Source organism: Rhyacophila brunnea, unplaced genomic scaffold, assembly GCF_057557595.1.
Source record: "Rhyacophila brunnea isolate RB1 unplaced genomic scaffold, BYU_Rbru_1.0 scaffold_6, whole genome shotgun sequence".
NCBI lineage: Eukaryota > Metazoa > Arthropoda > Insecta > Trichoptera > Rhyacophilidae > Rhyacophila > Rhyacophila brunnea.
Window position 1 is genome coordinate 29,884,588 of NW_028233276.1, and position 26,978 is coordinate 29,911,565.

The window sequence follows — 26,978 nt, forward strand, 5'->3', positions numbered from 1 at the left end:
TATTTTATTTCCGGCGTAGAAAAGATTACCTTTTCGTGCAGGGCAACCGAAAACCGGAACCGAACCGATAAAACCGATATTTTGAGTAACATGTTCAAACAAGTTACTCCCACTTCAGCGCATCTATTCTATACGCAAGACTGCTTTCGGCCTCTACGGCAGTTATCTAGAGTAGGAAAGTATCAAAATATTAACCGTATGAACTGTCAAAATTATCTCACTCTAAAATTTATCACAGCCAAGAGAGGTGCTGTTAAAACATAGCACTTATTGTAACAATTAAAACTAACTTATTGTAATTGTTACAATAATTAGTGTTATTCGATACTTGGATTCTTGGATACTTTCCTACCTTAGATAGCGGCCGAAAGCAGTTTTGCGTGCAGATGCGCAGTTATCGTTCAGTTTTGTAGTTTAGTCATATTATTATGTGTGTCAAATTCAAGGCGCAAAGAAATTCTCATAATTTATATTATATATATTTTTAAGTTATGGCTACGGCCATGCGGTGCGGCATAACCATTGGCTTCAGATAGTGGCGTCGGGCTATCATACAAGTAGGAACCTACCATAAAATGTTAGTAAATGTATTTTAAATACGAATAAAAACATTCAAAAATTAATCACTCTAACTTAAACCGAAAACCGGAATTTTTCGGAAAAAAACCGGAACCGAATGATAATACATAATTATGAACCGGAACGAAAAAAATAACGGCTCAAACTCCCCCCCCCCCCCCCCCTCTACTCTCGTGCATTTATGCTAATAATTATGGTAAAAACAATGGAATTTTAATAACTAACCAAGTTTACATTACGTTTTTAAAAGTTATTTTTGACTTAATATTTTTCAGTGTTTGATATGCAATAGTGCTGTATATATTATATATTATTATATATGTATTTTTTTTTAATTCGGTTCTGTAATGTAAATTTGCCATATATATTCATTTAAGAATTTTATTGTACATGTTGCTTAATATTAATTTAAATACTAATTATTATTGAATCATTATACTTAAATAAAATTACAATTATTATTATCATTATCATAATTCAGTACTTTACGTTACCACATTATGACATTTCCTGCAGATAACAAGGAATATTGTGTGCATACGTCATGAATATAAAAATACACTGAGTCAATTTTAATTCGACGTGTATTTTGTGCATAATTTTCATTTTATCTATGTAAGTAGGTATATATTAAAATTGTTATAACAATGTTTATACCACATCATTTTAATCTGGAAGATGTGTCGCAAAAGGACTGTCATCTTTTTATAGATACAAATTATATTATATCTTACGTAATTATCAATTTACCTGAAAATTATGAGATTTTGATATAGTATGTGTAATATTACATATTTGCTACCTACTTATCATTGTGAATGCATTGAATCTGATATGTGGAAATAAAAATCAAGGTGTTGTTTTTAACATTTATTCAAACATGATACAAAATATTTATTTTATAGATCACAGGGAAAAGTTTGCTGAAGAATTTACAAAACAATTTAAATGTTTTACCATCTTCAAAAAAATATTGCAATTAAATTTCACAAGAGATAATAAACATATTTTTGATTCTCTCGGAAGGATTTTCTTGCAATATTCATTTTGTCTATTGGCTTTGCAAACCCTTTCCAGCGATTGCAAAAAGCTTGCATATAAATTCGACACACAAATGTCAAAATTCATTTTTGTCTGATATAAAAATTAAATTAAAATTAATGAATCCTCGTCATTCGGTTAAAAAACATAAAAAATCAACTATTTGCTTATAAGATCAAAATATTCACCATACATTCATCAAATTGCACTCAGATAACATTTGTTAGGTAAAAAACATTAGACAACGTTAAAAGTGTCTTCAACACCTTCACAACTTCTGTTCCTTACCATATAAATATCACAAACTAAACACTAAACCATGGAAAATTATATTTACATCAGACTATAATATTGTATAATAATTAACATTATACAAACACTGGGCCACATAAGGCGAACACTCCTGGAATACGACACATACGTTTATCTAAATTAGGCTAAAATCAAGTCATCCAACCAATATACAAACATTTATTGAAAGCTCAGAAAAAAATATAAAAGAATTTGATCTACAGACCAAATAAATGTAGAATTTAAAAAAATCTAAGTGATGTTTTGGTATATATTCAAGGTATTGCATGTCTTTCACTTCAATTGCCAATCACACATTACTGGCATCACACGATTATCTTACTAAGTATAACAGTCATGGAAACTTATATCAGAAACTAATGTGAAACAAACTATGTATTCTATAACGTGAATCTTATTCCATCATTGTCCTCGGGAAGTGGCCTCTGGAAATTCGTTTCCACGCGTTTAGTTGCAGTTCGCGATAAGAGGTTTTGGGCGCTATCACTGGCTGCGCTGGCTATACCCGTCTGGAAATCAGATGCGAGATTATTAGTCGCGTCTACCCCCATATTATTGGGATTCATCGAATATACTATAGCCCCCTTTACCGGAATAGCATGAGTTTTGACTGAAGTAAACTTTAAAGTAGATGGAATGTGCGATGATGGTTGTGGAGGTGCCTGATTTATGAATGTTTGACCTGAAGATGATAACGAGATGGAACGTGCGATGGGCATGCGATTTGAGTCAGTCAATCGCTTACCGTTGTTTGAACTCCATCGTTGGTTTGCATACGGCCGGCTGTTGGTTGGTGCCTGTGGTTGTTGGTATCTTACTTGTTGGTTGTTAACATTTTCAGGTTGATTAAACCTACTAGCGGTTGTAACGGATTGTTGCGGCTGAGGATTTCTGTTTAAATAGCTCTGTGCTACTGGTGTTGTTCGAGTTGCAGGATTGGAAACAGGCTCAAATTGGATGCCATCTCTATTTTGGTTAGTCGGTGGTTGGCGAGATCCTTGATATGGTACAGCAGGTTGGTTGTTTCCAGAATTTTCGAAGATGGATAATTCATCAGTATTCAAAGAGGTTTGATACGTATTATCTGTAGCTAGATCTGGTTCATCTACTCTTCCTTCGAATAGAACTGATCCAGTTGTCATGTCTCTGATGAAGAAGAAGAATGGATGGTCGATGATCATTCTATCAGTGGTACTGCTCATCAATGGAACTACCATTGCTCCGGTGGCTGCGGCTGCTATGGATCCTTGTTCGTTGACTTCGATGCGTGTTTTGTGGAAGAAGTTATTTATTTGAGGATTGGATACACCACCTTCGACTATTCCGGAAAGGTTAGCTGCGTTTGAGAATACTTCACGAATGCCAACCTGAAAGTAAAAAGGTGCATAATGTAAATATTGAAATACTATAAAACAACAATATAACATTCAATAACGTTTATGATGTAGCAGTACATATAGAGGATTTACAATTAAATCTGCAAGTTATGGTAATAATAATATTATTTGATTTGAGAATTAATTTAATATCACTTGAAACCTTCATGGTTTTGTGTTATCGTATAATATAGTTCTTTTACTGTCACCATATAACATTCTCACCCCTCCGTCTTTCCTTGTCGCATATGCAGCAAATCAGAAACGTCGAATAAATGTGAAGATGAAAGAATAGAAGGTGCTTGCCAAAAAAATATGTAATAAATAAAATTAAATATTGAAAAATAAACTGTACTTACGTTACGTAAAACCGATACCAAATCAATTGAGAAGTCGATAGTAAATCTTGGCATAGAGACTTGCACGTCAGTCTTCTCCATTTGAGATAAAATTCGATGAAGTGGTACTGCAGGCAAATCTTTGATCAGCAAGTTCAGTCCTTTTTTATCTACTGGTAAAATAATCAGCATGGAGTATCTGTTTCCCTGAAGAAGAAAAAATAAAAAATAAAACTGTTACTATTATGAAGAATGAACATAATTATGTTTCATTTGAATTAAATGGCACTATTCTATTATTGTATAATAATAATATACTTGAGTATTAGTATTAGCGATTTCATCTTATATATAGGTAGCTGGTACATTATACATAATATATAACATTGAGTGCAGTTAGAGTGAAGACGCTGATTTTTTTTATTACCATACATCTTGTCTTCAGTTGAGCGACTTAGAAACAAAAACGCCGGTTTCCATTTTCGTAAATTGTTTGCGAGTCATTTTATATCTTTCTAATATGTACAATTTACGAAAAAACCTATTTTTAAATGTTGTATGTTTTAGAAAATATGCATATAAAAGAGATTTTATTAACATTTTTCAAAAATGGAAACTGCCGTTTTTGTTTTAGAGTCCTCAATTAATTATTTTAATTGAGGAAATACATGTAGGTATAATAAAATTAAAGATTATTTAAACAAGTACCGTACGTTGGTAGGAATAAAAGAAATATTGAAGGATAAAAAAACAATATTGTAGTCGTGTCTCACCTTGTATGGAAGCTCGATCGCCTGTGCAGCTAGGTCGGTGATTTGTCCATAGTTGAACTCTGCCTGGTTCTCCATCATTGGTGTATTTTGGCATCCTCCGCTGTTTGTGAAGCATTTTGTTGAAGTCATTTTTTCATCAAAAGCATTTTCCCAAAGTCCTTTGAAGTAGAGTGCGTTTGCGATAAGCATCACGGTATCAGGCGCAAAGTTGTCTGAAAATAAAAATACAAGCTATTTGAAACAATCACTTTTAGCTAAATGAAATTTTCTCATGGCCATATATATTATTATCCAAATAACTAGATACCTATGTTGAAACAAATAATTAATTCATATTATTACAAAAATGATAATTAATTCGGCATCAGAAAACTCATGAATAGGTAACAAAACCTTGTTGGCAAAATTATGTACATATTCAACAGCACCGCAATATTCCATACAAAGCAAGATTTAATAAATTATATAGCCATTTTTTTGTGAATTCAGAGTAGCATAAAATCCCGTTACTGGTAAAATGCACATTTCTTTCAACGTCATGAGCCCAATGAGTCGGGTGAGCAGCTAACAAGCAATCCTCATAAAGTGTCTGTAATATAAGTGTCTACATAATATAACGCCCGTATGCTCCGCTTAAGAGCAAATATGGTAATCTATCTATGTTATATATTGACGCAGATGACGGTTATAAAATAGGGTCTCGAAAGAGTTCAAACCAGTCACAAAAATTGAATTACACTAAAATATTTAAAACTCCCACGATGACTGCGCGGCTTAAGCGTCGGCCTATAACGTCGTGGGTCCCAGGTTTGAATCCTGAGTATGGCAAGTAAACATTTTGTATTTGAATTTGTGTATGAGTCAGAGTATGAACCTATTAATATGTTGAGCAAGTGGCTAACATCTATTTCTCGTAAAAACAAAAATCTGTTACCTAATTCAAACCTCTACTCTGTGGAGGCCCATAATATGATCTTATTAGGATCGGGCATGGTCAAAAAAAAATCTTTAAAATATGCGTATGTGTTTCTTACAATTTGAATATACAAGAGTATTCAAAGTGTGACAAAAAACCACGTCATCACTATCATATTACTATTCAAAAGTATTTTTTTGTTACAGGACGTGATTCTAAGAATGAGATTTTATCGTGGTGGACTTTCATGTTCCTAAACCCGCAACCGCATGTAGGTACCATAACAATGATTGCCAAATGCGAGTTATCTACATTCATTAAATTTCCAAAAAAAAAAACTTAAACGGAACAATAATTTTAAAAGTAATATTACATGTACTATTTGCATATACTGATAGAGTATTATAAATTATGTATCTTACTTGGCTCCACCAGTGTCGGAATCAATCCTCTGGTGCTGGTATTAATCCATTTGTTGACTTCCTTTGCAGTATTCTGGGCTTGAGAGAAATCGACCAGTTGCAATTCAGAGAAATATGCGTCGTTCAACAGGTTGACATAGTCTTGCTTGGGAGTCAGTTTGTGTGACAGGAAGATCTTGTTGGCACTCGCCAAGGTTATCCCCGGTGTGCGCACCTGGAAAAAATACCGATTGTTTTTATTAGTTATCTTCTCAACCTTTAACTGACAACTAAACCCAGTATTAAAATATTTGTCTTAAACATCTCGTTCGTGATTTATATTATTAGCGAATAAATAAAAACTATATTTTATACTCTTGTAAAAGATACATTATATATAATTGTTTTAATTCAATAGTAAGTTAAGTAGTTATCAGTTATCCGATGTGCCGTCAAATTAATTTATTTGATGTTTCATTACGACAAGCTTCTTATTCTCTACAGCCTAGTATATATTTTGATACCATATTTAAATAGTAGAAATTCTCATTTTAATTTTGAAGCCTTAATTTTGACGAACATGTATGTTTTTTTTCATATTTGGTTTAGTGGAATTCATCAATGCCAGCGCTCGATTTGGTCAATTTTACGAACCGGAGCGCTCGATAATTTTACGAAAATACTAACATAGTTATTGAAGTGTATTTTATAAAAAAATAAGTGCGTTCGATTTTTATTATATGGCATATATAGCTCAGACGGTCAAAGCGATAATCTTGAAGATTTTATGAACCGGAACGGCGCTCCGGTCCATTTCGAGCCTTGAGAAATTCACAATGAATTTTTACAATTTAACTATAAATTAACCCAGAAATTGCAGTATACGAGTATAACTGAATTAATGATTAATCTCAGAAAGCGTTTATCGATTTTGTGACATATTAAAGAAATTTTTGACTCTTTTTTAAACTGAAATGTAAAGGACGACCTTTTTACGTCGAATAGCATTATAAACTCAAAACCCTTTAAATTTAGAATTGTTTCCTTATTGAAATAGGGTATCGATTTGTAAAAAAAGTGTTCACTGTAAGTGAAGTGAGTCTACCTACCTATAAAAGTTTAGTTATATAAAGGAGTACATATTGCAATAGTTGGTATCCTATAACCCTGCGACTTTTGTGATGTCAATAATTTATAAATATTTAATAGTGGAAAGCAAAACTTAGGTAAATATTTTAATATGTACAATATATTGTAATTCAAAACCACTGAAATATTCTTAATTATTATAAATAACGCATTGAAGGTTGTTATAGTTGTATTATAAAGATATAATATTTTATTAGCAATGTTTAAGCGTCCAATATTAATAAATTTGTAGATGTGTGTACCTACATTTCAAGTTCAAAAAGTTTGTGATAAATTAATAAATCATACCTGTAGTTCTGACAAAAATCCAGTCAGTTGTTCTCTGGCCTCTTTTTCGTTTGGCGATAATCTCAAGTTCCTTCTTAATTCCTCCGCACAGCTTCCCTTAGCGCCTTCTAGGATCATCCCAAGAGACGACTTAACGCTGGCTGGTGAGATCATGAAGTTTCCAGTCAAGAGTTCAGCTGTCTGTTTTAACAACTCGAGATCGATGAAGTTGAAACGTGTGTTAACAACCGGCGCAGGAGCAAATGATTGCGGTGAGAGGTTCAATGGTCTGTTATTTTGTGGTGCAGCACTCGAGTCGTATACTCCCTCCATAACTGTAATAAAAATATATAAATATAGTAGGATTTATATAGTAAAATAACGTGATTATAAACCATCTTTAGTATTTTACATACAGTATGTACCTGAAAGCCGGTGTAAGATTTTTACAATGTGGGATTTTTCATGCGCTAATGTCTATATGCTTTATGGTTTTAAGCATTTCAGGAGGCTGTTCTAATATATCACTTACTTAACTCCAAAAGCAACAAAAAAACGATAAATGTGTTAAATTGTGTCAAATTATTTTTTCCACGTGACGGAGCGGTAATTTTACCGATTTCACGAACAAGAACGGCGCTCCAGTGCGCTCCGGCCCATTTCGATCCCTGTTTAGAATAGTCTCAAAGGGTGAATTGGTTCTCAAAGATATAGTATTTTATGAACAAAATACATAGGTAGGTAAGTATTTCACAAAATCGGAATTAATAATAATAAATACTGTGTACGAAAGAAAAAGGGAGAAAGGTTTGTAAAATTGAAAAACGAGCTAAATATAACGTTGTCTTAAATTTTTTTTAGATTTATCTCTTTTCACTTATTGTTATTCAACTATCTAGAAAAAATGAGGAAAATGTTAAAATTAAAAAATATAGTTGTTATTATATTCAACATGCACATATGAAGCATATATGAACATATGAACGTCTGTAATATAGTAAAATTTGGCTACAATATGACGATTTAGCAAAAAAATCCTCTTGCTGATTTAATTTGAATTGCAAACATAATAAAAGAATATGAACTGGCTACTGATTTAATTTTAGTTGTAATGCTTTTTATGTAAAAAAAACACTATTTTTCTTGGAAAAGTTTTTAAGAGCGGTTAACGCAAAACCACAAACTTGTCGTTAGTTTGTCATGTTTTTGTCGACTTAAAAGCGAGATATTTTTAAATTTGGTTTAATATTTTTTTAACGAATGTTTCTTGTGATAAAGGTTTATTATGAGAATGAATTTAGCGTAAAATCTTCGACGTGAATAATACAATTTATTTAGCAGGTTTTAATCGATTCAACTTGGCAGTCAAGTATCCTTGAATCTATGTAAAATTATTAATACCTATTCAAGATCAAATTACTACAAACTTCAATTAAGCTACAGTTTAGATTGTTTAGCATAAGGTTTTAAAAAGTTTCATTATTATGCATATGTTTCATAGATGTATTTTAATCAATAGTTGATGGTATCTTGCATTTATTTATATGGCATACAATCTAGATTACTTAACAAAAAACAATTGGGTAAAATATTAACGTCATGGTTAGATACTTCCAAAATTTATATAATGGTTTTTTGTGATACAGTAAAATTACTGATTTAACAGAATGAACTTCTTACGATAAAAATAAAAGTATCTTTAGCGAATGATAAAATTGCAAGGTCATTGATTATACAATACATTTTTTATTCTTATTTAAAAAATAAAAAAAGTATAATAATGCAGCATGACAGACTATTCTACGATTTTATTTAATGTATAAGCATTGTGTAATTAAAAAGATTACTAATATTTTCGACTTATTAGCCAAAATATGGAAGTTATATTATTATATTACAAATAAACCAGTTTTTGTGACAGACATTTTCAACTGAAATAAATTTCACACCATTTGACGGGGTTGCAAAACAGAATTATATATTTATTTCTGATCAGGCTGTGAATTGGTAGAAACATTTTGTGAATTCAGTAATTCATATTCTAATCTGAAATAAACTCTAAACTAAAAATAGATTTGTGTATTTATTTGTTTATAACCTAATTTATGTTAAAATATTCATGCTAACATGTCATATAAAATAAAATCACTGCAAATAATACAATAAATTTGCCTCGAGTCAAACATCCTTTTATTAAATATTTTCACCCCATTTTTAATATTAATATGGTTTTTTTTACTACCATCAGTTGAGTTATCAAAAATAATACTAGTATTGTATTGATTTCTCTTCAGTGGATTATATCATTGCTAACACGATTATACTCTGCTACCAAGTCGACATGTTACGTTAAATTGCTGAATCTTTATAGAATTGTACAGCAAAAGGTTTGTAAGACCAGTTACGGTATTCTTATATAAAAATTGGTGTTACGTTATAATTTAAAAATCGTACCAAAAGTTTATAACTAAACTCACAAAGTGTTTTAATGTAATATGCGTTCCAGTACATTTCGAGCCCTGTAATGAAATATTACAGTAAAGTCCATATAACTGCTCTAACTATTACTGAAATTTACACTGTCGATAATTTTCTTCCATCATTCCAATAAGAATGTACAGTAAACTATCAAAATATGTAGATATGGCAAATCTTATCTACTAAAGCTAAAGTCTACTAAATATGTATGATCGTTTCTTAATACGTAGACTTTATTTATAATTCTTAGATAATATAGACTATTTAACATTCGTAAATAATAGAATATACCCAAATACATTAAGAAAATCTTAGGTTCAGTCTTAGACTAATTTTATGGAAGATGTCAAACTTTAAAATGGCTATAAGACCTCACATGTTTTTGAGACTTACAAACTCTTTGCGGTAACCATACGATATATAATGTAATATACCTATAACAGGATTGTATATAATTGGGTTCAACCTCCAACTATGCGTTAATTTGTGATGACGATATTACAGATTTGTGCATTATGCAAATTAATTATTCAAATTCCGGAATTTGGCCATGATTTTAATGTAATTTTCAATATTCTCGTCTGTCAGACTTTGTTATTTTGCTAGTCGAAATAATTACAAAGACTGGAAAAGACAGTGCTAAACTTATAATCAAGACCTCGAACCTAACCAAGGTTATCATATTAACAAGATAATTAAAAACTAGTTTCCTACATAATATTGTGCTGAGTGAAAACAACGAATTCGCTCGAAGCAACTGCCAGCGTGTTTGTTTCATAATCATTATTCTGTCTCATGCAAATTGAATATAAAATTAACACGATGCACTGGAATAACATGAGTAAATGTCAGTATACAATAAAATATGGTAATCTTATCGGTAGGTTTTGAGAGAGAAGATTTTGATATTAGTAATATTTCCTAAACACAAAAACATTTTCCCCACAGTCGTTAATCAATAATTATTACTATATAACCTGCGTTTTCATAAAAGAAAAAAGGATATTGCGTGAAACTCGGTATTTACAAAATTTTGGTCTGTGCTTTACAATGTCGGAACTATGTGTCCAGAATATTTGTTATCTGTCTTTGAGATATTTAATTACCTACGTATACTTAATACCAAATTAATGTTACAGTCTTAAATATTCAGTAAGTATAAAAGAATCCTTAATATAATAATAGGTATAGTAAACTGCTCTATTTCGTTTATGGTCTAAACTTTCTCATTTATTCTTCGACGTTTCTCAATAATTGAGGCATCTAATATTAATCAATGTGGTCAAAATATATTAAAAAATACGTCTATATTCTATATCCAATTTCACACAATATTATTTAACAGTCTATAAGTGATATAAATAGATGTTGACACATCTGATTTCATTTCTAATGGATATATTGCAAATAGGGGTTAATCAGCTGATAGGCATAATGCATATTGTTCTAGATTGAATATAAAATACGATAGAAAAATGAAACTAACTAGTTACGCCCGACATACAAAACTGTAATTTTCCACTAATATTGAATTGTGAATTTATCGGTTTTTGTTATTAGACGCTTCTTAATTATTACACGGTAATTGAACCTAACCTATACAACAAATACCTAACCAAAGCTGTTTCAAGTACTAACAATAATCTAGTCTATATTATAAAATACCTATATATTAGGCATGACTGTTAAAAATCTATCGTTTTTTGGTAATGGGTCCCTGTGTTACACATATGTTCTTTTTATACAGCATTTAGTGTTAGTTACATAGACCATTCTCATGATATTACTTGAGAATGGGCTCTGCAATGAGCTCAAAATGAGCAAGAAGAAAGAATACCACAGGGTGATCAATAATCATAATAACAGTATTAAGTAATGTGATTTTGTATGTATGCAAACTTACATACAGAGATGAAAAAAACCACAAATTAACATAATGATACTAATCTCCATAATCAATTGATTATTATAATGAAGTGATGACCAAACTTTCAATTATATATTCAATAATGAAAAATAGTAGGTATAATTATGATCATAATATATAGTATAAAAAATGGAATTCTACCGAGTTAATAATAACTAAATTAATATTATTAACAGTCCACCTATTTTCGATTTGAATTAATTATGTAGCTACCTACTGCATAATCGTAAAATTAAATTAGCATAATATTGCTTCGTCTTTTGCGAGTGATTTGTTTTATAATGTATTCACTGGGAAATCCAAGATGTTAAAGCAGCCAACAAGTAAATCACATGGTAATTTATAATTATTCTACAATGTTGAATTTAACGAGAATAACTAGTATACTATTAATTCCATTTCAATTATGTCAATAAAATTACTTACAATTAATAACATTATAACAATAACCAATCTGAAAAGTCAAATAGTGTCTATCTACTAGTAAATAAAAGTAAACAAATTTATTTACCCGCCAATATCGTAAACACCACTGTCATCTTGTGATAAATCATTTTAAATTAGGAATGTTGCTTCACTACACAAACAAATACACTAAAATATTGTTCCAAAACTTAGATAACACACACAAAGTTCACTCAATGTTTTTGTTTTAATAGAGATTGCTTTGATTTGATCATTAGAGTATAATATTATGTATTTCATCAATGTATGAAAATACAAAAAGCACCTTCCCTGCGAGCTATGAGCTGATTACTGTGTTCTGTGGATACAGGGTCACTCGCTATATGTGTTTGTGACTCGATTTCACGGCGCCGGAGTGGGGATCGCGTACGGAAAACCCCACATTATTGAATTATTATAGTAGTTATCCTGCAAAATAGAGACTGCCAAGTAAAGGTGCGCGCCATACGAATAATTTCTCACTTTATTACTTATGGCGAATACTCTTTGTATAGTTTAATTTAATTTTATAATTTAAAAAACAACGATTTTAATTTTTTTTAAAAACTTGAAATCCTTTTTATTAACTAAAATACTTTAAAATGTCTCAAATTGCAGGCTTCACATTTTTATGATAGGTATCTCTGGTAGGTGAAGTATTCACCTTAAAATGCAATGAAACGAATTTATATAGTTATTAATCTTTAAATCAACTACATTATTATTCGAAGAATCGACATTGATACTAAATAAGTATAGTTTTAAAATGATAGGTTATAAAAATTCTAAATCCATCAAATACCCTCGGTCGATAGTATTAATGTGATAGGTTATTAGTTGCATTTACTTGCTTTGAGTTGTTTTAAGGTTCAAATCCCACGACTGGTTCAAGCCTATGTGTTTTTAATCAATAATCACGTGTGTGTATTTCGACTAAACACACTAATCCGATTGGTTGATCGAACGATTATGTCAAGATATCTGCATAATAGTTGAGGTTTATATTTTCTCTCTTATAACTGAAATGATGGTGATTTATTTCTTTATTATTCATAATGTAATCTACCGTAAATTAAGTTTGTCACTATGACCAGGGTCAATATAAGATTCACTAATATGATAAATATGACAAATGAGACGCTACTTAGCAATCGAGACCTTAACCGAAGCCTGAGACTGCGTATGGTTCGTTGTCATGTTTTCTCAATCATTTTCCATGATATGGAGGTTTGGACGCTTAACCGAGAGATGTCACGGACAGTTGAGACTAGAAATGTGGCTGTATAAACGCATCCTCAAATATCGTAATTGACTCACCGGGTGACAAATTTTCATGTTCTCAATCGAATAGAAAAGAACCGAAAAGTTCTGCGTAGTAAAGTAAACAAACTACAGTACCAGCCACATTATGAGAGGACTAAAGTACCTACAGCATTCTCCAAAGTGTCATCCAAGGAGAGATTAACGATACGCGTAGCAGAAGACGATGCCGCGTTTTGTGGCTTAAGAACATCCATGATTGATATGAGTGCAGCTGCATCGAACTGTTCCGGGTAGAAGATGATTAAGCAAAAGATTAAGCTGATAATAAAAATATGATAAAAGAGCAATTTTACTTTGGAGAGCAATTTATTAAAATCTCATTACAATACTATATTATAGTTGCATTAATATTCGGATATTCTTATTTCTTGTCTTTACATAATTACTATATTAAAGCCACATAGCCATTAATATGCGCAGATGCATTTTTTATTATGCGCGAAAATCAGGTACGACTGACGAGAATATTGTTGAAGTATAACTATAAGTTAAGCTATTGTCGACTATAATTTTATTGGATTAAACCTACTGCATAACTCTTTCTCGCTGTGCCCTTATCCGAAACTGTATTCTTTCGTGCCAAAACTATCGTATGTACATGACGGTAATTTTTATTTAGAGAAATATAGAATATTCGAGTGACTTTACTATAACAATTATTACTATAGATTTGCGGTCTTTTTATACTACATCAGGTCTAGGTGTCCAATTAAATTAGTGAAAAAAGGAACACCCAGGCATGTGAAAATCACAATATTATATCTTTGTACTTATTGCCAATAAACCAAATGCAGTCTTTTAGACGATATTTTGATAGTTTACGGTAGCGATTCACCGCGCCCTATGAAGGCTTAGAGCAGTCATAAACATACCTTCAAAGATTCTTGCAGCGGATACTGGGCGTTCAGTCTCACGAATTTAAGATGGCTTCTCATTGCATCAGCGGTGGTGGCCACGAGCTACGGATATCTTAAGAGACTATCAACCTATCATGTTTTTTCTTCCAACCAATTAGATTCCAGCGACCCGGGATGCCGATAAATAGCATCCACCCGGTAAATTTGGGATGATCTAGCTAGAAATATGCATCTGCATTGTCGTATGTCTCGGCCTTTAAACACATTGAGAAGGTAGTGGCCATATGCTCTAATTAAGAAACGGGCATGGACTGAGAAGAATAAATATTTTGACCTCACCGGAAATTTAACCAGGATCTCATCCCATGATAAGCGAGTGCCTTATACATTCTTGGCCTACGAGGGCCGCAATATATAACTATATAATTATATATTGATCTAAAATGGCAGAGGAAGAAGTTATTATAAAATAATAATGCTCTACATGAATATAAATTACGTAAAAATATGTAACTAATTTTATTAATATGACCTTTATTATTTTTAAATTTTATTTTGATTATATTAAAATTAAAATGTATTAACAATTATTTAAAATTATTTATTGACTTGTCAATTCCGTCGTATAATACCATTATACTTATCATTCTAACCCCGATTGTAGTTTGAATGATACCTACACATACTGTTTATCAATATAAAATTATTATAGTTGAAAAAAATAATTAAGGATAGATAAACAGCCGATAAATAATTTATGTTCATCGATTATTTCACGATATGAAAAAAGATGTAATATTATAAGAATGAAGAAATATTTTTTATTGAAACTTTATTTGATTGAGAACTGCAATGTGTAGAACATACTCAGGAAAGTTGAGAAAATCCACATACGTAGCTATGTAAAATAATTAATTACTACCGTACGATTTCCTTCAAACAATTCAGTAGAAATGACGCAAATAAAATCTACTCATTATAACTATTTTATACTAGACTTATAATATTATATTTAAAACATATGATAGCCTACAAAATAAAAAAAATACATTTTATTGGTTCGCTGAAAATAATTTTAAATGTAGTTGTGTCTTTCATTATTCGTGTGAATTTTTAGATGAGCGTCAATGGATTTTCTTGCCATTCATAATTTCAATTCTTAGTAATAAAAAAATACTGTCCAAAGTTTGTACCGGTAGGTATAATAAGCGGCCACATCACAAAAAAATGAATCACGTAGGTATACAAACAAAAAAATATTAAGTAAGTGTCAAGGTGTCTATCATAATACTATTACTATATTGGTCACGATCAAGTCAAATATTTATTCACCACATTTTGTCTAGTATAAGCTCGAATGAAAATGATTATTTCTAAGAACAAATTCAATAAAGGGTAATGTATCATAATATATTATGTATTCATATTGTTATGACTTGAAATTGCTGAATAATGTCATGATTACTTTGTGGAAATCGTTTTCCTCAACAAGTCGGTATTTTTTCGGCGGTTAAACGAAATGATATCAATTTTCACCTATCTAGGTATAAAGTTCACAGGTAAAAACGTTATTGTCATGCATGTATTTCTTTGTTGACATCAAAATATTACTCATATCAAAGTCAGTTTCAAGTAATATCATAGGCACACTTTCTTCCATCTAAGTAAATACGTTTTCTTTCAATTGCATACCTTGCACCAAAAAAGATTCAGCTCTATATTTCGTCATATTTGCGATTTCGATGGAGATTTTTAACAAAAATTATGTTATATTTCCAGATGAAGATAGAGCTAGATATTTATATTAGTTTGAGCAACAAAGATCTAACTCCTGGATCTAGATCTTTCTTGTAGGAATCATCTAGCGGTAAATATCGCAATAGATCAAAATAGAGTACCGGAAAATGTAGTAAATCAAATTTCCGACCACATTAATATTTTTCCCTGCCGAGCGTCCCACTACATTAGACACGTTAGCAGTCGTTATTCAATACAGCCTATCATCCGATTCCAATATTACAATAATGCACGAATTTTATATACCTTAAAAGACATTAGGCTGATATGTACACCAAATTAAAATCAGGAGTAAAAGCGGGCTATAAACTTCAGATGCTGATGAAGATACCTCAATCACCGAAGATGAATAAAAATAATCAGGACATTTTTTGAAGTTATACTTCTTTTGGGGCGTTTGGTAGGGAGTGAAATTGACGCGTACACCATTACGAAAGTGAACGACAGTATGAAGTTAGCTGCGAATCAGTCAGATGTATAAAAACTTAAGTTTGATAGAAGAATTGTTCCGTCTTGCCGTCGGCCATTTGCAATTCCTTACGTAAACAAACGATTAAACGTCAGTGATAGTTGTTACTTTAAAAATAAAAACAACGAGAAATAATTATATAATTTAGTAACATACGCTAAATTGTATAGAAAAAACCAACGGCGCTCCAATAAACGGCTCTTTTTCTTGAGTGTATAATTTAACAAGATAATTAATAGCTAGTCGAAGAATCTAGGTTATCACAAGTTTTGTTTTTGTTTCGTTACGCTAAAGAAGTATAACTTCTAACGCGCGTACATCAGTTCACACACCGATTAGTTTATGATTTCTGAGCAATATATAATATTATATAGATTCACTTCTTTTCCGTATTCTAATTTAAAATTTTGGAATCTTTTATATTCCCACCACGTATCTCTTAGTTATTCAATAAAACAGAAATAAATACGTTTTTATTGATTTCCAGACAAACGTAAAAAAGGAGCTACTTAGATCTCTTTTGATACAAGGTCTTCAAATAGGTATTATTGTTGAAGTAAATAAGTCTACAACTATTTGCTATATATTTACGTATCAATTATTAAAAACGTCAAAAGCAGTGTCGTTTCTCATTACAATTGTTAATTTTACTTCAAAAATCATTATTTAGGAAGACACACATACATATATTCTGATCATTATGTATCTACTTAAAGTTTTCTAAAAATCAGCAGATCATTGTTTAGGTACATTACAACTATTATATATTTATAACGTTTAGTGTATGTTACGGGTTATAATTATAATCTTATAATTTATAAAATATATTACTTTAACATAAATATAATATATCAATTGAAATTTGTTGTGTCTAATTCTTAGCTATATAACATTGTTCAGTGATTGTAGATTCAGTTGCCTCTGTCGTCTATTTTTATAATATAATATAAAGAAATCACAATCCTAAAATACAAAATGAAAATATAGATACTTACCAGATTGAACCAAAAATACCGGTTTCTTGCATAAACCATTATTAGGAAAACTATTATTTTATTTATATTTGGAAATGTTATATTTTTTACACTCTAAGCATTAACAAAATTGTTTTTCTTCAGTTTTTTATTGTGTCAATTTATTATAGGACAAGCTTTTAGGTATTTTTTTCCATAATATATTTATAAATGAAAATGTCAGTATGGTGACACTATATTTTATATATTTATTTTGATAGAAAAACTAGTTTTTATGTAATAAATAAAACATTTATAATACAAAATAAGTAAATAAAATCATGTAACTTACTTATCTTAATCCGAAACATTGGTAGTTTTAAATACACTTCTGTGAGTGAAAAAATAACATGCACATATTATTATATACTATTTTTCCATTGTGGGTATTTCATGTGTTGCACTCCAAACTGAGCATATATTATTTTAGGATACAAGTTAATTGTAAGTATTACATTTCGCCGTATCACAATTCATCGTGAACTATCGTACCGAAAAGAGATGGTCGTAAAGCATTAAGATTTTTTTAAACGGCGCGTTGTTCGTGGAGCATTGCAGACAGAAATGTTCAAATTTTCTTAGAATCAATGATTTGATATTGACTAGCATCAAATATCTGATAATAACGCTATCATTTTTACCAGATGTTTGATAGGTACCTACGTATTGATACTTACGAGCACTGACTTGCTAACCTACTTTTGAATCATTCAAAATTTTATATAAATATAAATACCATATTATTATGTTTCTATATATGTTTGTATATATGTTTCTCTTGGATTCCGGTGGTTTTTAATACTTTTATGTGTTTTATTTAGACATGAGTTTGATCTCAGTGCTATACAGCCATATATTTTTTATACAAAACATCACGATGAACTGTAACATGTTCAGCTGCATACATAAAATTTTCCAGACACGAATGGACCGTCTAAAATAAAGGACATAACTTAACATATATTTTACAAGGATAGGTTGTAAATTATTTAGTGAAACCCCTGTTTATTGATTTGGAATGGACGGTTTAGAAAGTGAATTTAACCATATTATTTAATACTACTGAGGAGATTTGTATCCAATCCATAGCATTATAAGAAATAGTAATCAACGTTGATAGAATAAAATAGTGACATAATGGGGAGTGATTGTTTTTAAAGTAATTACTTACACTTTACCTTATTTAAAATATTATAATGAAGTTGTTATCAATTTAATAAAAATGATAACTACAGAAATGTTTATAAAGGTAATTATTTTGCTTACCACAAACAATAATAATCAACGTTGGATGATATTCTATATTAAATTAAAAATTGTCATCATATCAACCAGGGGACCTTTTGAATTATGAAATATTAAATATACGCTCGTTAAATTTTCTTGGAAAATTCATAAAAAAATACCTACCTATCTGTTCAATATAATATAGAAAATATACTCTTTTATATACGCAATGATTCATATTAGCTTATCAAGTAAAAAATACGCATTTTATTGAATGGTTCCCATCTGGGCATACGGGAACTACCAAGTGTAAATTATATTTCACGCATTTCTTAGGATTTTCTTCATCATTAAAAAAATGAATATGTACACAGATGTGATTGTATATCACATATGTGATTGTATATTATAAATTATGTAGGTATTAATAAAATACGTATACACATTATAATATAACACTATGGACAATTAATGATTCATTAGGCAAACAGGTTTCTTCACATCTACGTATGTGTTCGGATGTATGCACAGTATTTTGATGAGAAACATGTTATTATTATTATGAATTCAGTAAATGAAGCGACATATTAAAAAGAATTTATTATCTTCCGTTCGCATGGCGTGACGTCAGACTTAATTAAGTATAGAGATAAATGCAACGTCAAATAAAAGCATGAAATCCGTTGAAATTTTTCAAAATTCTACGTAAACGTATTTAACATTGCAGGAAGTCGGGAAAATTCTATTAGATCCGCTTACGGCCGTGGAAAGTTATGTACATACATACATATCTTATTACCTAATGTAATCTAAAAAAATAAAACAAAACTTGAGATACCTCCCGCAAACAAATAACCTTTGTATAAAAGAAATTACAAATATCTGAGTAAAAATAATACATATTAAAAATACTCATTTTTATATTTCACCGCAGATGAAAACTATGTTAAAGTTCACTAACAAACATGCAAGGTGGTCATGTTTTTTTTTACTCTATCATCGGAAGTAGCTACGCGTGGTGACATAATAATTATAATGAATACTATTTATTTTGATAAACCAATTCTTTTATTCAACGAATAATACACAAGATTTCAGAATGTCATATTCTATATATTGAATATACACAATTTGAAAACATCAACAAACATCATGCATCTAGACACTAGAAAAAATCGTTTTTGTAGAAAAAAATACGACGCCTGACGGGACTTGAACCTGTATCAGATATAGATTCTGCTGAATTCGTACCAGCATGTTTTACCAACGGGCGCCTCACATAATTACTACGATGTTAACTAGTAGTTGTTACATGAAATGCTTATCGAATTGCGTTATAATAACGCAACAACTACTAGTTAAAATTGTCGTACAAATAGCGTTAATAATGTTGGGAATCGGTTTTTGTGTTTATCAATGCATCAATTACTAAATAAACCACGTTAATAAATGAATTTCAAAATATATTACCCAAAACATGAACATGGATATATATTCTATATTATTTTTGACATTTGTATTCTCACTTATAACAAATAGCTAATGCATTTATTTTTACTTTTGAGTTATTAAAGTGAATTTTTTTTAAAGTATATAAATCCTAATACGTTCCTATCAAAGTGATAATGGTTATCAAAAAAGTTATCATATTTGTTAATATCTTATTTTTTTTTCAATTTTGTGGTCGTATGTATACTATACAATATACACGTTGTCTACAGTAAAAATTTAATTCCAATACAATAACAATTGATAATTTAACTAGCTTATATTACATTAGATTTTGTATTTTAAAATATTATTATATTGTCGTCGGTTCCTAATTCAAACCTTGGGTCCAGAAAATACAGATATTGTTTTTTAATATGTATTTCTACTCAGAGTATGGACCTAATAGAGGTTGAGCAAGTGGCTAACATCCATTTTTAGTAAAAACATAAATCTGATAAAACAAACCTCCACTCTGTGGATGCTCATATAACCTTCTTAAAATCGGATAGGGTCAAAAAAGTATGTAGGCATTTAATGAAAAGATATAGAAATATAATATCATCGATTGAGTTTACTTGGCAAAATTTTACTTTAAATTCCAATTGAAGGGAGTTTTATACTATTCCACAATGAATATGCTGTAGTGATCCAGGTTGCATATTATAATTATATAATATATATTATGCAACTGATATATTTTACTGTTTATATACAAAGTAAATTAGTAAAACCGTAAAGTATTATATAAACTGTAAAAGAAATCGAAATCGTGTTCGTGTTCGTGAAAACTGAATCTTATGGAATAGTACAAATCTCTTTGAGATAAACTAGGCATGAGAGATATTCCCTAGTACATCACGATACCTACTCTTCAATATGGCTTCAATGTTTAATAGGATAGTACACTAGTAAACAAATATTCTTATGTCGATACAACATAATCAACCGTATGGGGTTGAATCGTGGACCATATCGGCGGTGAATTCTGACGTATTGAATAGATTCATAAGAATTATCTTGCGGTGAATATATTATGGACTTGTAAACGATGTATACATATGGAGAGTTTGGCAAAATTACAAATTGTATAATATATATAAGAATTCGTAGCTCTATGAAGTATGTACATATAAAAATGCACAAACATTTGCAACGCATGAAATAATTTTGCACTCGGAAAAAGATATTCGACGAATTCACAAAAGTAAGAGAACCGGGAAAACCGAGGCTTTGCTAGAGATTCTGAAAGATGACAGGGACCTGATATTAAACTATAGGATAGCAGTGAAAGGCCGAGTATCGTGAAGGTGGAAAATTGTATAAACTAGTGATCGATTTGTGCTGGAGCGCCATCGAAAAGAAGAAGTACCAACTCTTGTCATTTAGTAAAAAGAGTTTGTAGGTAGCCACAAAGAACTAGTAGAAAAACTTATTTATTTACTAGTTTTTGTTTTTCTGTAAACTACGCAAAACGTAGATACCTACATATATTATTATGATACTAAAATATCATTGATATGTATTTTTCATAGAAAACTACGTAAGTAATTGAAAAATCCATAGTAGGACGATGACATGTTTTAATAAATTATTAAACCTATGTATCAACAATGCTGTAAACTTCCAGTATAATGTGTTAATATATTATTATCAAAAGCAAAGGGTAGATTTATAAATTAAAGGCCCGACTGACTAAGTTTAATGGATTTGTCTAAAAATTAGATTTTAATCATTCTGGTTTTCCTAGTATAAATACCCAAGATCAGCAATAATAATAGTGGGCATGGTTTTTTTTTACTCAAAATTGGATTATTATAATATTGTAGGATATTTAACACTCGTAACGTTGTAAAACAGATCATGACCAGACAACACAAACCTGTCCTGAATAAAATAATAATAGACTGAATACCTATTATATTACTAAAAACAATATGTCAAACTATAAAATTATAACTTAATTAAATAAAAAGCAACAATAAAATCACTAAACGAGATCAAACTGTCTGAAAATATTTTAAACCGCATTTTATTTAATAATATTCATTTTGGACAATGACAAAGTTTATCAGTGACATTAAAATTTTTCGAATATAATTAAATAATCAGCTTATTTACACAAAAAAAAACATACGTAATCAATAAAATATTAATATGAATAATGTACGTTGCTGAATTACTTAATAATGATATCTTGGTAGGTAATAATATTATAATTGCACAGCTTAGTTTATATTTTCTGTTCTAATTAAAAAATAAGTAGGTAATATGCATGTTGTCGAAAATAAATTCATTTTAAGAGACTTCTTAGGTATCCAGATTAAATTTCCGGATTTCTATGAACGAAATTCCCAGCAATAATAATATTATTAGCTATTACCGCGGTCTGTCATATTTTTTAAAGGTTTCCCAGTAAAAATAACCCACTGAAATTCCTGCAACTGAAAAACGTAAAAGTTGTATTGGTCAATACATATTAGTCGAAGCTAATGCGTTCCCACATTAAAGAAATAAAAATAGTTTATTTACGAAGCGTAATTAAATTTAATCTCCAAATGATCACAATAAGTATTTTATTCTCGCCACATAAAACCCAATGGAGGTATTTTCACAGGGTATTTTATTCACGTGCACCAAAATTAGTAAATAGGTAGGTAGACGGAGTAGGTTAATACTATCATACCTATTTATATGATTTACTATAAACGCGCACATACAAAATACCTACTAATTAAAAATATATTTAATACAATATAATTAAAAATAAAATTTAGATTATAATGAAATTATTAAATAGTAGACGTACAATATTCAAGTGCTTCGTAGGAATCTAGTATCTACATGGGTAGAACAAATAGCTCAAATAAGTTGAAATCTAGTCTTCCAGTGATACTCAAGAAGTATAAAATATTTGAAAGGTTGGTAAACGTTAAATTAGCTGCGTTGCCAAAAATAGTTCTGTGAAATTACATGCCAATAAATGCACAACTCTAAGAGAAATATAATCAGCTTATAGAGAAGCCTTCATCCAGCGAATATTGTTTGAACCGTCACCGTCAGCGAACCAAATTTTGGATATTTCGGGTAGGCGTCGAAGTTCATAATTTGCAGCCTTCTCATCCCTGCTCCATCGACATTTTACTTGCTATATAGGTACCGCTTAAGCGGCTAGTAATTCATACCTTAACAATAACAACCAAGAATATTTCGTTCATCACAGTCGGTACATTTTACATTGACATGTATTTCCTGAAATAATGTAATTTTTAACAAAAATATACAAATTATTTCTGCTACCTATGCATAGGCGCCGGCAGCATTGTCTACGTACGAAGTATATGTAGGTATGTGTGTGAGTAATTATCAATGAAACGCTAAACTATAATTTAGATAAATATCTATAAAAAAAATTGAACCACTTTGCAATTGCACCACCTTGCACCACGCTGTCGGCGCCCATGGATGGATTGATCCAGGCTAATATGATGATAATTATATATACCTACGTATTTATATGGGTATTAAATATAAACGAATTATTATTGTACACATTCAATGTTTTAAAACATACGTTGTGCCCAATAACAACGTATAGTTTAGTAGGTAGGTAGTGTAGGTGTGCCTTTTTTTTAAATCACAACAGGCAAAAATATTTTAAACTGATAAAATGTATATTGTTGTACAAAATAACAATATGTTAATGAATAAATTATAATAGCTATTAAAAGCGGCAAACAATTAAAATGCACAATATTGCCCACTGATAAGATCTATTTTTCCATTATATTTTATGATTGCTTATAAGTCATTAATTCAATAAAAAAATCTGGGAAAAACTTCCATTAAGGAAACGGAAATGAATAATGGGGCTGCGACATTTGAACAAAGATACGATACCAACTTACAACGTAAAATCTAATAAATGTAATTATTATTTAATGGGAGTATTTATATATGACTTCCTTTAGTTTTCATTTAAAAAAAAAATCATTAGTAATGGGTTTTATTCAGATATAATATAAATTCATATGTCCGACTGCGTATTTGAATCATGTATCAGCTTTATCTATTCTATAATGGTAATATAAAAAGATAAATTAAAGTCTTCAACGTTTTCCGTTACGTTTTTCAATCCCGCTCAAAATGCCTTTTCGCATATTTTTCGTATAGGCACCAAGAGATTTTAAATTTTATACACATGTGTCAATATGGTAACAATATATTCTTGAAGCATGATATCTCAATACAATGTTAATAAGAACCTAAATTTTTCATCAATTGAGTTGATAGCGTTATCAATCTTAAACCCTTACGAAGAGGTAGATTCTAAATAGAAGGTTTCCAGATAGAAGGAAAACTCGATAGATACGCTGATCTAATGAGCAAATAAATTACCCTCACTTAATATTTTTATGATAATGTATCTGCGATAGTTTTTTTTACAATGTATGTTAATTTAATTTATTATGAGATCATTCAGAAACCTACCGATTAAATTACTTTCGATTAGAACTTTCGATATTTTTTTAACAAAATACATAGCTGGTGGCAAAAATCAAGTCGACATTTTAGGTATTTTGGAATTAATGATCATTTATGTATATTTAGGTAAATATATATTCCTAAACAAATTGGTTCTAATCCAAACTATACTAATTTTAAAATTATGATTTTAAAGCTTAATTATTATAACATAAAGGATCTATGAAGTACTTAGCCAATGAAATAATTACATCATAAATAAAATAGGTAAGTAAATATCGGCGGCAAAGGGTGGGAGGGGAGGTATGCTGTTAAGATCAGCCATACATAGTGCACATTAAACTTTGTCAGTCATACATATTTGTTTTCATTGAAATAGGACTAGGTACAATTTACAGATGGTTGGTTAGTTTTTAAAAATCAATTAATAAACCCTGCAAAATCAAGTCATGATAATTATAATTAATAATAGTCAAAAAATACTCGTCTATCTATAAAATTTCTAAAATTATGCAATTAAATCATACATAACTTTGGATATTTTATAGATAGAATAATATTTTGTATCTATAACCGTTTGGTTTAGGCAGGCTTAATGAATTTTAAAAATTGAACAAACAATATGTGTAATATGTATTATTAATCCAACGAAAAGAAATAAGTATGAATGAAAAAGTATCCACAGTTTTGTCGTATAGCCCAAAGTATACCAAAACTATTATGTTTTGGTTTAGGCAGGGTTTAATTAATTTTTAAAAACTAACCAACACCATGTGTTAATTTGCAGTCTTAGTTCAATAAAAACAAATACGTATAAGCTTTAATATGCACTATTTTTGACGAATCTTAACAGCCTACCTCCACCCTTTGCTACTGGTAAATATAGTAACTTGTGTATAGTACGCTAAAATCACTTATTTATTTAAATACAGATTAATTCTTATTACACACCAATCAATATTTATTTTATAATATTCAAAATATATCATATTCAATAATTGTATTATAATATTTGATTAATAATAGGTATTTGTATCATAAACAGTCAATAGTCGATAGTTAATAATATAAATACAATTATGCACGTGTCTTGGATTTTCCAATAAGTAGTGTATTCATTTATAATAATCACAAGTTTGGCCCGGCAAAGAAACCAAATCTCAAACAGACGCTAAAATTTGGAAAAATACGATTTCCAAACGGTTTTTAATGATTTTTATTTAATCATCTTGTTTTTGAGTAGGTACTTACAACAGTGATGAGGGGTGGAGGTAGGCTGTTAAGATTCGTCATAAGTAGTGCACACTAAACTTGGTCAGGCATACTTATTTGTTTTCATTGAACTAAGAACACAATTTTCAGATGGTGCTGGTTAGTTTTTAAAATTTCAATTAATTCCTGCTTAAACCAAACCATAATAGTTTAGGTATGCTATTATGGGCGATCCGATAAAATAGTGCACACTTTTTCAGTCATACTTATTTGTTTTCGAATACATATAACAAACGGTGTTGAATTTTAAAATCCATTTAATCGATAAAAAATATTCTTCTATCTATGAAATATATGTATAGTTTAATACCATAATTTCAGATATTTTATAAATAGGTACTCGTAAACGAATATTTTTTTTACTATTATCTACTGCGGCTAGGATTAGGCAGGGTTTAAATTGAATTTTAAAGACTAACAAACACTATCTACACACTGCAGTATTAGTTCAATGGAAATAAATACGGCTGACTGACAAAGTTTAGGCATTTACTATGTACTATTTATGCCGGATCTTAACAGCCTACCTTCACCCTTCACCACTGATAGGTACATACATTTTTTTTTAAATTTGAAATTCTATAAAGTTACTAGGCAGATAAAGGAACGAATACACATAGTACAACTTTTAAAAGTATCAACATCTTAGTTTAAAAGAAGATCTAATGAAAAAAGATCCTGGCAACACAACAATTTCTGTATTATAATACCCATTGTACATATTATAATAGCGGTTTGTCACATAGGCATTTTTATAAGAGTACCTGTCAGATCCACAGACCTTTATGTACCTAAAACCATCACTGTTTGAGAGTGAGTTTCATGGATTTACTCTTTTTCTCAGTGGATGCTGTTTAAAGATTTTTTTTATTTATTAGTCTCTTTAAGACAGCAAAAAAAAAATAGGCAAGAAAGTAACCTAACCAAACAACTATATAGACTATTTGAATTTAAAAATGAAAGGAGATAGCATTTCAAGTTTGCTTAAGGCTATACTTCAGCTGGGGCACGGTCTAAAACGATCATGACTACGCGACGCGAAGATT

At 30.0% G+C, this 26,978-nt stretch overlaps 1 protein-coding gene across 1 annotated transcript in view; it reads right to left on the minus strand.

Annotated features, from left to right (window-relative positions):
- Positions 1 to 1,436: 1,436 nt before the first annotated feature.
- LOC147065515 (uncharacterized) overlaps positions 1,437 to 26,978 on the minus strand; it is a 77,158-nt gene continuing 51,616 nt past the window's right edge. Inside the window, exons 9-14 of the mRNA XM_085957164.1 lie at positions 7,174 to 7,487; positions 5,758 to 5,971; positions 4,420 to 4,631; positions 3,668 to 3,853; positions 2,678 to 3,299; positions 1,437 to 2,441 (exon numbers count right to left, since the gene is read on the minus strand). Coding sequence (XP_085813290.1) covers positions 2,416 to 2,441; positions 2,678 to 3,299; positions 3,668 to 3,853; positions 4,420 to 4,631; positions 5,758 to 5,971; positions 7,174 to 7,487 — 1,574 coding nt within the window. The 3' untranslated portion in view covers positions 1,437 to 2,415. The remainder of the gene's footprint in view (positions 2,442 to 2,677; positions 3,300 to 3,667; positions 3,854 to 4,419; positions 4,632 to 5,757; positions 5,972 to 7,173; positions 7,488 to 26,978) is intronic.